The sequence below is a fragment of the Mastigoproctus giganteus genome, chromosome 2 (assembly GCF_048544385.1).
Source record: "Mastigoproctus giganteus isolate SK-2022 chromosome 2, ASM4854438v1, whole genome shotgun sequence".
Classification (NCBI taxonomy): domain Eukaryota; kingdom Metazoa; phylum Arthropoda; class Arachnida; order Uropygi; family Thelyphonidae; genus Mastigoproctus; species Mastigoproctus giganteus.
Window position 1 is genome coordinate 19586202 of NC_143576.1, and position 12426 is coordinate 19598627.

At 35.7% G+C, this 12426-nt stretch overlaps 1 protein-coding gene across 4 annotated transcripts in view; it reads left to right on the plus strand.

Moving 5' to 3' along the window:
- fmt (phosphatase 6 regulatory subunit 1-like protein fmt) overlaps positions 1-12426 on the plus strand; it is a 477658-nt gene that overhangs the window by 188743 nt on the left and 276489 nt on the right. For all 4 annotated transcript variants that reach the window (XM_090388378.1, XM_090388363.1, XM_090388382.1 and 1 more), the window contains exon 9: positions 8091-8319. In XM_090388378.1, coding sequence (XP_090244504.1) covers positions 8091-8319 — 229 coding nt within the window. The remainder of the gene's footprint in view (positions 1-8090; positions 8320-12426) is intronic.

The following is a 12426-nucleotide window of genomic DNA, read 5'->3' on the forward strand; positions in this document are numbered from 1 at the left end:
GCTTGGCTTGGGGTTTTCTGTACTTATTATTAATATCTTCATAATACTTCTTCCTTTTGCTTGAATGGCCATTAGATACAGGTTAGATTAGCTAGACCCAATTCCTGTGCAATAGATAACAAACTTTGTCCTGCTTCTTACTTCTTAATCATTGTCATCTTCATTTCTAAATCAATTTTGTTTTGTTTCCTAGCTAGCACTGCCACCACTTGCACTTTCCATTGGTCACTTTCCATTCATCATTGTAATAAATAAATAGGAATGAAGAGAAGATTCTGAAAGTTTATTTATGTTTTTTATATGATTGAAGATTTCAGTGAAGGGAAAACACACTTCCCATAATAATGTAAACAACCACACAATTCAAATTATCAGTATTATCGCAAATGCAATAAAATCGAAGTTCTCTGAGCAATGCACACTGGCTGCCAGAGCAGATCATGGAGTTTTGTCAATGATATGTAGGAATTTTGCTAGCAGAGAGAAGGAGGTGATTATTAAGGCAATCCCTTTGTATAAGGCAATGGTCAGGCCACACCTTGAGTATTGTATACGGGTCTAGAGGCCTCATTTTAGGATGAGTTGCTAGAACGAGAACAGAGAAGGGCAATAAGATTGGTCAGACGAACGAAGGGGTGCGCTTAGGAAAAAAGGCTTAAGTTCTGCAAGTTACAGCATCTGGAGACTAGGCACCTGTGAGGTGATCTGATTGAGGTGTATAAGGCCTTGAATGGTTTGATCAGGCTCAGTGCTGACGGGATACTTCCGCTTGCCCAGATCAAGAACCTGAGGGGGCATAGATTCAAATTGAGGAAAGACAGTTGTAGGATAGATGTGCGGAAATTTTCATTTAGCCAGCAGGTGGTTGATGGGTGGAAGAGACTTCCATCTGTTATTGTGGAAGTTGATAGCCTAAATAAATTTAAGGCTGAGCTGGACAGGCATTTGGAACGAATTGTGGGCTGAAATGGGAGGGTTTTTTTTTTTTTTTTTTTTTTTTTTGGCTGATGCTGCATAAGCTTGCTTTCTTGCATCGTATGCCTCTATTAATGCTAAGTACTTTGTGATGATTTCAGAACTCTGTTAAATGACCAGAAATGAGTATGGTGTTAGATTTGTGTATTCTGGGTGTGTTTTGTTAAATTGCTTCTGGCCACTTTGCTACCAGGAAATGGCAATTGCAAAGAAAGCTGCTTCCTATACTCGTCCATGCCACAAGCAGGTGGGCCGCAGCTGTACAACTACTTACCAGTCCAAAAGGACTAAGTTAAAGGTCCTACATACACTGGAAGGTAGAAGTCAGAAGGTGGAAGCCTGTGAATATGGTACAAAGAAAAAAAAAGAGAAAAGAAAATGAATTAAGAATAAAACTAGAATTCAGCAAAATAAAAATAAAAGTTTAAAACCATCATACATAGACATAGGAAAGTATGAATAAAAAAAATAAAAAAAGAAAACAATACAAAGATTAAGTTTAAGAAAATGAAAATGCCCTCTGAAACAGAACACATAGATCCTGCTCCAAATGTGAGGCCAGCAGAGTGTGTGTGTGTGTGTGTGTGTGTGTGTGTGTGTGTGTGTGTGTGTGTGTGTGTGTGTGTAGTGAAAATATAAATAAAATAAAACTTAATAATAATGGAAAGGATAAAGATAGAGATGTACATAGAATAAAATTTAAAAAAATAAATAAGAGAGAAAAGGAAGGAGAGTGCCAAAGGCTGTGGAACTATAATTGCATAACATTATAAAGATCATTTACAGATAAAAATATTAAAAGACAAAATGTCACTTTTTTTTTAAGGAAAATTACTTATAGCCAAGCTGTGTGACTATACCACTACCCCTGAAGAACTGCTCAGCAGGTTTTCTTAATTGCTTAAAACCTTTAAGTTGTCAGAGGACCGACTCAGGAATGACTTCTGTTGAGTAAATAAAGTGTTGGCATAATCTTGAAAATACTGAAACGTGATTGGATTTTCAATGAATTTATTCTCCTGATCTGTATCAAATATTTGTGTAACAGAATTCAGTTGTCTCAGATCTGTATAAATTGGGTCGTAATATAGCAGATGCTTTCAATCCTCTAGAACAGTGGTTCTCAAACTTACTCCAAGGAATCCATGGATACATTTCTGTAATGGTTGCTTTGAATTTTACTTATTTTTTAATTAAAGAAATAGTTTTGTTAAAAATAATCACAAAACTTCTTTAATTGCGATATGTTATTTTGCATAACCATCCATTGGAATAACTAGTTTAGAAACCTCCTGTACCCATGAAGCGAGCAGCAGTCAGTTTAATTAAGGTCAAATCATGCAGTGCATTATGTATCCTACTGATGTGTATCTATCTGGTTACAAAGTATGTTGCATGTGGATGCAGAAAGAAAAATATGCATGTTAAATTAACAAACTTGCATTGTTGCACCTGCTACACATTTTAGTAATCTCTAGCTGTGACTTCCACCACCACTGATCACCAGTTCAGTTTAATCATAGTTCATATAGCATTAACATAATTTCAAGGAAGTGAAGTAGTTATTTTTTATTAGCTATGGTAGTGTCACTGAAATAATGTGCAGTAACATTAATGTTAATTGTAAATGCCGGGGTGGTGGCATGTATCAAAGAGTTGGCACCATCTTGTTCGAGTAGTCACTGTGTGCTCCATTGAAAAGTGCTTGCCGCCAAAATGATGGAAAAAGACCTAAAAACTGTGTTAAATGATGCTGTAAAAATAGTGAACCACATTAAACCTAGGCCACCTTATTTCATATAGAAATAAGGTGGCTTTCTAGAGGAATAGTTCTTGTTAGAAGTTTTTGAACTTCACTTGGAAATTTATTCTTATTTTATTGATCACCCATTTTATCTTTCTTACTGTTTAGTAAATAAATCTTGATTGCAGATATTGGCATACTTAGCAGACATGTTTAAAAGAATTAATGAACTAAATCTCATGTTAAGGAAAGAGTGTGTCCGATATTCACAACATGGGACAGAGTTACATCTTTTCAATGTAAACTTCAATTTTGGAAGAGTATAGAAAAAAAGACAGTATGAATGCTTTCCAACTCTGAATGACTTTTTTGGTAGAGACAGAATCTAGCCTCGAAGAAACTATTTATGGTAGTATCATCCAACATTTATATGATTTGCAACAGGCATTTCAGAAATACTTCCCATCTTCTATCGATAACGCTATCTGGATCCAAAATCCATTTTGTATTTCAGAAAAACCAGATGGCATGTCATTGCGAAATTACAAGTATTTTATAGATATTACATCTGATAGTAGCTTGAAACAAATATTCAGTGAGCTTCCTCTGGTTGAATTCTGGTGCAGTTCTCTTCAAGAATATCCACAAGTGTCTAAATATACGGTGTTCAAACCTTCCATTTCCCACAACTTATCTCTGCAAAGCTGGATTTTCAAGGTATGTTAGCAACAAAATCTAAATTTAAATTTTCTAAATTTAGCAACAAAATCTAAATTTCATTACAGACTGGATGCTGCACTCCACATGAGAATTCAGTTGTCTACAATCACTCCCAACTTTAAAGGACTTTGTGAGATGAAGAAACACCACCATCATTCTTCACACTAGTAGCCTATGAGGTACGATTGAATGTATACTCAAATAGTGGCAGTTTATTATTCAGTTATTTTTTGTGTCAGTCTGAAAAAAAGTAGATTGTAAACATATAATAAATCAGTTCTGAGATATAAATTTTTAATTTTGAGTACCTATCATCTGGACACCCTATATTTATGTGAGCAAAGATGTGAGGATCCATGCTTATTTTTTGGAGCCAAAATGGGTCCACAAGCAAAAAAGCTTGGGAAACACTGCTAGAGATCCACAAAAGCAGCAGTCCAAGTCAGCGAGATAAAAAAAAAATTAAGTTTTGCATTGAGTGACCCATGTCTAGTGATGATATATAATTTGTGAAAAGACTTGGGGTGAACCATTTTCTTGTAGACTTATTTAGAAAGGTAACATTTGGTATGAATTGCTTTGTTACTAGCTTCTTTCTGCTGTCTATCCATCTGCAATCCAAAAGCTGTAAACAATGTGCCTTCTCTGACTTTGGGTCGGCTGAAGTATTGAGGGTGATACCACCAAATTCGATTGGCATTTTATTTCTGATATCGAAACAGCGATTTCTGTAAATTAGATGGAGATCAAAAGAGATGGAGCCAGAAATTACCCGAAGAGCAGGAGTGGATACCTTTCTGATGGCACGGTTTAAAACTAGCAGAAAATATCTTTGTAATGATTCTAGTTTCTTTTGAAAGGTTAATAGATTGGCTCTGAAAAACGAGGCTGCTGCCACAATGTTACATATGATGGACTTGGAAGGATAACTACCTTGGGGTTATAACAAAGTTTCCATGCAATTGCTTTAATTGCATTTTTAAAAGATTAATGTTATAAACATCTTGAAATCCGAATTATTAATATTAAGCCATTTGAAAGTTTTTCTGATATCATCACAAATGAGTAATCTATATACTAAATGCTTTGATAGGAATTTCATATTTATGTGATAATTTTAAACAAAACTGAAACAACTCTGAATATATCTGTTTTTGAATTAATTTAAAAACATGACCTTAATTTAAATCCATATGATATTACCTCTCTTAACTGCCAAAATTTAATTATATCCAAATTGCCACTAATTGCATGCCTATATGCATCCACAAAACTCATAATTATAGCAGTTTTGTGGATCCATGCTATAAGCCCCTCTTTCTTATAGTAAATGCCAGTACTCCAAATGGTTTTCTCTAATTATGCCTAATATTAAATTTTTTTTTTAATGAAAACCCCAAATATGAGAGGTATTAGAACCTATAGTACTTAGTACCATGCATGGGTTGGAGGTTGAGAAGATGAAAGAAGATATTTTTTGACATTAGACTTGAACTTCTGTAGACTGTAATTTTCAGGAAATATGTATGAAGGAAGGTTGTTCCAGAAAATGGCAGTTGAATGAATAAACGAAGAAGATGGAAGTATCTGTAGAAGAAGCATGCAGCAGAAACAGTACATCTGTGAGACAGCGAGTGCAGAGACTTTGTTAGAGATGAGTCATTAATTAACTTAACTGTCCCCTTCTGAACAGAATCAAGAACCCTGAGAGAGGTTTTGGGGGCATCACACCAGATGTGGGAACAATATTCCATGGTAGGGCAGATTTGCGATTTGTAAAGAGTGAACAGATGTTTGGAAGAAAAGTAACACCAATAGCGAAAGGGAAAACCAAGTTTTTTAGATGCAGAGAAAGCAATATTTGTAATGTGCTTGTGCCAAGAGAGATTAGAAGTCAGGGTAATCCCCAAAAGAAATGTATCATCTTGCCTAGAAATCGGAGTGTCACCAAAGGTAAGCATAGGAGGTGGAGAATCCTTTTTGCGAGATATAAGACAGGACTGACTTTTAGAAAGATTGAAATCAACTAAGATGTCTTTGCCCCACTGGAGAATTACCTGGAGATTGGCATTTAAGGAATTGGATATTCACATTCTGATTGAGCAGGGCAAGGTCTCTCAAACTGGAAAGTGGAATGCAATGTGCTATCATCAGCAGCATGGATAGGATTTCCAGTCATTGGAAGAACGTCATTAATATACAAGAGGAAAGGAGTGGGGGGAAAGAACTGCACCTTGGGGGACACCAGCATTAGTGGAGAAGTTAGAAGACAGAGAGCCATTTACCATCACTCTCAGTGAGCGGTCAGAGAACACTGGATAACCAATTACAAAAAACAGTTGGCAAATCATAAGATGGAAGCTTGTTTAGAAGACCTTGATGCCAAACATGATCGAAAGCCTTTGAGATGTCAAGAGCAACTGCTTGTGTTTCACCGAATTTGTCCATTAATGGGTAACATAAGCCAGAATATCACCAGTGGATTGTTTCTCAGATGGAAGGTTTCTAGGTAGTTTAAGAGTGGCAGTTAATAGTTAGTTTCTCCATTACTTTAGAAAGAGCAAGAAGTAATTGCAATGAGATGATAACTGGATGGGAGGGATTTGTCACCCTTTTTAGGAACTGGCTGGATATGAGCAAATTTCCAAGCAGAAGGGAAAACACCTTTGGAATAGGAAAGGAATCATACAGCGAATAATTTGGGCAACTGAGATGAGCTGTGGTTGAATCAACCAATAAATGAGATTCTGTGACAAAAGAAAGTGAAAAAAGGTGGCAAAGAACAGGAGTAAGTTTAAGCAGCACAGGTTTTGAGAACAAGTGGAGAAATACTATCAGGACCTGGATCTTTCTTAGCATCAAGGTTTGTCAATATCCTTCTGACATCCTTTTGATGGAAGACTACAGATGGCATTGAATAGAGCATGGTGTGAGGTGTTTTACTAAGATCATTAATACATGAGTTGGAAGAAAGATGGGATGCTATCAGGTCAGCTTTATCCATAGCTGAAGTGGCAATAGAACCATTTGGTTTTGACAGAGCTGGGACCAGAAATGGGCAAAAGTTGTCACCAATAGCATTGGCAAGAGACCAGAATGCTTAAGTACCATTAGGGTAAGAAGTGAGTTTCCTACCCTTATCCTGTTCAAAATCTAGTTTGAACTGATTAATAACTGCTTTACAATTGTTGCGGGCATTTGGTGTAGGCAGAAAATGAAACTGGAGAATTGGAAACAAGGCAATTACGATATGCATCATTCTTCTCTTGAACAGCCTTAGCACACTTATTGGAAATCCAAGGTTTAGATAATGGACAAGATTTTAAAGTATAGTGTGGAATAAAGGATTCCATTCCTACAAGAATAATTTTACTGACACAATCTGAGCAAATGTTGACATCAGAAGTTTTGAAACAGTAATCCAACTAAGGAAAAGAAGAAAAGAAATCTAGCATGTCATCCCATTTTGCATTCTTGTAATGCCAAACAACACGAGGTTGGGAATAGCCATGAGATAAAGGTTCCATTGGAGAAGAGACAATCACCAAGTTGTGATCTGAAGTGCCTAAAGGACCTCTCACTTCGACCGTGTACTTAGAAGGGTTGTTTGTGAGAAAAAGATCAAGCATATTGGCTGTATGGTTAGGATTGTCCGGTATTCTGGTAGGTAAATGAACAATCTGTGCGAGGTCATTAGCAATAGCAAAAGCCTCAGCATCTCAGCCAGCTTGGTCTGTTCTGTGTGACTAGAAAATGGAATACATCTGGAGTTGTGAACATTATAATCACCAAGGAAAATTACCTCACTGTTAGAAAAGTTGGACTGGAGAAAGTCAAGTTGCAAAGAGAGAAAGTCGAGAAGTTTTAAGTGATTAGTGGAGTTGGGAGAACGAAAAAGACAACAGATAAATTTGACAGAATGAGGTAGAGTGATTTTAAGCCAGAGAAGATCGAAAAGAGGAGATTCCAAGTTACCAAGTCTCTGACAGGGAATATTGTAACGGACATATGAGGAGCACATTTGAGGTGAAAGGAATCATACAGCGAATAATTTGGGCAACTGAGATGAGCAATGATGAATCAACTGATAAATGAGGTTCTGTCAGAACATGTACATTGGGTTTGTTAGACTCTAAGTGGAAATGGACATCATTGAGATTAGAACTGTGACCTCATATATTTGTGAAATGAACTAGGAACTATTTATATGTTCATATATATATATATATATATATATATATATATATATATTTAATTTATTCCTAACAAATTGTATTGTGATCCTGTGTGTGCTTGCGCTTTTTTTTTTTTTTTTTTTTTTGTCACTAAGCTTTTAATAATACTGTTTCATGATATTTCATTACTTTAGTGTTTATCATCTTCATTCATCTTTTTTATGTAATCATCTTTTTGTACAACGCACGTCTTGTAACTGTGAAGGGTGTCGACTATACGTCTATGTGCCCTGTGTATGCAACGGACTTCTGTATTTAGAATATAAAATACTGCAAAATATTTTGTATAATTTAGAATTTCATAAATTGATTTTGATTTTGTGGCTTAGAATGTTGGCTTATTTTATTGGAATACTAACTGTTCCCACTAAACTCTGAAACTCGTTTGTGTAATAGTTTATTTTCCCCTCTTTTAGTCCTGCTGGACAGCAACAAACTCCACAGAATCCGGTCTTAAATCCCCAGTTGAACTGCCAGAATGAAACTGCCCCTCATAACTTTGCCTCTCTTTTCTATCGTAATGAAGTTTCTGAACAGATGACTGCCTTGGATGCTGACAGGCTTGAAAGGGGTGTAAGTAATGTAGTTAAAGCTGTTATTCCACATCTTGGCGATTTCCATCAACTCTTGCTTAACCCACCACCTGTAAGTAATTTTCTGGAAATTGAAGATAAATATGGACTTTAATTATATAAAGAAATATTTCTTTGTATATAATTTTAAATATTTTAAATTTTAAGTATTTATCTGAGAAGTTACATCTTCATTTATAAATGAAGAAATTTTATCTCCTGTGTCACTTTGTCTGTGACCATAAAGACAGTAGAGATAGAGATTTTTAGATATGTATTAGGAAATTGATCACATTTTACTCACAAGCATTTTTTATTAAAGCATTTTAGCATCCTTTTCATAATCTGAATATTTATTACACTCTTTTAAGGTTAAAATAAAATGTTTAACTTTCAAAAGAATTAATTTTTCAGAAGTAAATATTCAATTAATATTCAAAAACGATAAAAGCACAAGGTGTAATAAGCTGCGGATTGGTAATTCACTATAAGAATATCAATGATATATCACCATTTTTTTTCATTTCATGGTCAACAAGCCTTGAAATGGAAATGGTACCATTTGGGTGGCTTATTCGAGGTAGTGCAGTACATGGTAACTCATTGTGAAGATAGTCACAATATGAGATGCAATTAAATCAATGCCATTTACACTACTTCTGTAATTTTTTTCTACTATGGAAAAATATGGTGATATATCACTGATATTCTTACAGTCAGTTAATATTCAGAAGAATTCAGATTTAAGTTTCAAAGTAACTAATTTACAAAAGAAATTAATTACTCTAATAAGATGAAAGAAATGTTTTTATGAAAAAGGGTCTTAAAAATATGTATAATAATATCCTTTCCTAATATTTATCCTGGTAGAATTCCTATTTTGTTGTTTCTGCCATCACTAACAAAGATACAGGAACATATCAGAAAACATCTCACTATAGCAGAGCTATTTAGTTTTTCTCTTTGAGAAGTAAAAGCTTCCAGCAAATTATTCAGTGCTGTCTTGTCAATGCATATAGGGAGAATTAATCAGTTCTTTTAATTATAATTTCAGTTTGCTTGCACACTATATAACTTAATGATCCACTACATCTTTCATATTTATATTAAAACAGAAATTAGCATAATGTACCTAAGGTATGATATGTGAAAAATATAATACAGGTATTTTATAAAGCATAATGATATATCCTTTCTGTTTTATGAAGGTTCTTCAAAAAGTAGTGGCAACATGGCTGTTAAAGGGGAAAAAAAAAAAGCAGGTACATTTTCAAGTATACAATAATTGTACTTCCTCAAATATTTGCAACCTCCTGTAAAACTCAATCCCAAACGTGCAGGAGCCATCTGATGCCATTAGCAGAAAGAATGATCATCCACTTGCATTATGTTGTCCGTTGGCCTCAAAGTGACCCCTTCATTTGAAGAATAAAGAGCTCAGAGGCTCATTTTTAAAGAATTGGGGGTGGGGGAACCAAGGATTTCCCATTGCCATTCAATAATGTCCACACAGCACCTACTATATAGCAACTTGAATATTCAAAATGATGGATTCCATCTTGCTGGGCTTGATAAAATCTCCACTAAAAATTAAATGTTTGATAATGATAGGATAACATGGGCCTTCCTTTCCACCTGTTACTGCAATGCTTGGAAAACTTAAAATTCAACTATATCATAACTTCCAAATCTCGTTTTTAATTCCACTCCAAGTGTGCGAGTTATTTTGGGTTTGCTATTCTCCAAGTGTAAGACCTTGCATTTTGCTGTATTAAAACATATTTGCCATTCTTAAAGCCACTGACCAGCCTCTCCAGTTCATCCTGATCATTAACCAGTCTTCCAATCTTCACATCATCTGCAAATTTTGACATCATGCTCCTGATTATTTTGTTTATGTCATTTTAACATTAGTCACAGACCAAGAGGTAGATCACACCAAGATGACCAGATACAAAAGGGAAAAGTAAATTTGAGCAGTGTAAACCTGCAGCCCCCTCGAAAACTAGTTAAGGGTTTCACCAAACCCAAATAATGCTTCTTGCAGTGGAACTGTAGAAGCTATCAGAGTAATTGACTGACATCTGAGATCTCTCACAATATGACCCTATTGCCTTCTGCTTACAGGAAACCAATCTAACTCCAAATATAACATTTCATTCCGGAATTAAATAATATGTCATCAAGACCATGTTGAACATGTTCTGAACAATCTGGTGTATGGAGGGGTGTACTTCTGATAATCATCTCTCTGTTACTCTTGAAACTAATTCCATTAAAAAAACTTCTCACATTTGCCTCCAACCAAAATGAAAGCTATGCCAACTTAGAAGAGTTAGTGGTACAACTTCCTGAATCCTGCTGCATCCTAGGGAACCTCAACATTCACCATCTGCTATAAGGAAATCAGAATGTGGGCAAACCATTGAAAAATTACTTGATCAACACAATCTGATAATTCTTAATAGTGGAACACACACCTATACACACCTTCCTCCAGAATCTGCTTCAGCTATTGATTGTCTGTATGCTCAGCAACTATATCCTCTATTTGAAACTGTTTACAGCAATCCACTGAACATTAACATTACCCATTAATATGCTGTAATGATACCAGCATTCCTCACTTTTCTTATCAGATTTCCAAATGGAACTTTTTCCAAAGCTGAATGTGATGTATACAAGCAGCTAGCAATACTAGAAGAAAAGCAGGTCCAACAAACATTTATAAACTTAGCAGTTGAATATATACCCCCGGGGGCTCACATCTGGTGAGTATGGGCCTGACACACCCAGGGTCCTGAGCTGGATATCACCATTCTTATCTTTCTTGGTGATTCCCTTCTACTTTTCTCTCTGTCTCTCTCTCTCTCTCTCTGGGTAAATTCAGAAATTTTCTTTTTTTTTTTTGCCTGGTGCAGCATAAGCCTCAGGCTTCCTTGCACCATATGGCTAATAATAATAATAATAGTAATAATAACAATAATATCTAACGAAATACTGCAGGCAGCAGACCAAGCAATTCCAAACAAACCATGAAGATATCAGCTCACTCAAGGGTGTGAATAATGAATGCAGTGCAGCCAAAAAAAAAAAAAAAAAAAAAGAGAAGAACAGATAATGGAACATCTTCATGAAATTCACAAAAATGTCATCTTCAAAAATCTCATCTGCTTTAACCAGGCAAAGGCAAAACACATTAGGCAGACCAACAAAAGGGAAGTATGGAGGTGTTTAGTTTCCACAGTTACAAGGATGACAAAAACCAAAATGATATGGGCAAAAATACAATAAATGTATGCAAAACACCCATGCATCAGCCTTCCATGCTCACTCTCAATGGTTGTGATATTACAAAATCAGAGGAGATTGCAAATAGCTTTGGTAAATTGTTCATAGAAATTTCAGCTACAACATCAAACCCACCACATTTTCAGGCACACAAAACACAATCTGAAAACACTTGATGAATTTTGAATCAGCACCCAATGCGGTATATAGTCTCCTTTTCATTTTATTAGAATTGCACCATGCTCTAGTCTCCACCAAACTCTGCTCAGCAGGGCCAGATTGAATACATTATGTCATGATAGTGCAACTTACATAGCTGGCCCTCATGACACTGTTTCTTCACTACAACAGAATATTAAAAGAAAACACTTTCCTGGACAAATGGCATCATACTTATCTTTTAGCATTTTCAAAACCAAGAAAAGATGCTGCAAATCTGCAACGTTACCAAACTGTTGCACTCACACCAGCTGTATGAGAAAGGAAAAAATAAATAAAATCATCATCCCCTTGCTGTACTGGTTTCTGGCTTGAAATGACCTCCCAAACCCAGTGCTGTGCCGGCTTCCATAAAAGTAGATCTGCTCTTGACCTTTTGATTAGGACAGAAATAAACATCCACGACTCATTTATACAGAAAGAACACCTTGTCATGGTCCTCTTATACATTGAAAAAGCCGTTGACATATCTTGGAGATAGTATAATGTGAAACCTATATGATCTTGGATTACACCGACATCTGCCCTAGTTTATCAGAAACTTCGTACATCATCATCATCAGCCGTTTTCAATCCACTGCAGGATGAAGGCCTCTCCAGCAACTTTCCAATTCCTTCTGTTTTGTGCACTGGCCATCCATTTACTACCCACAAACTCATGAATTTCATC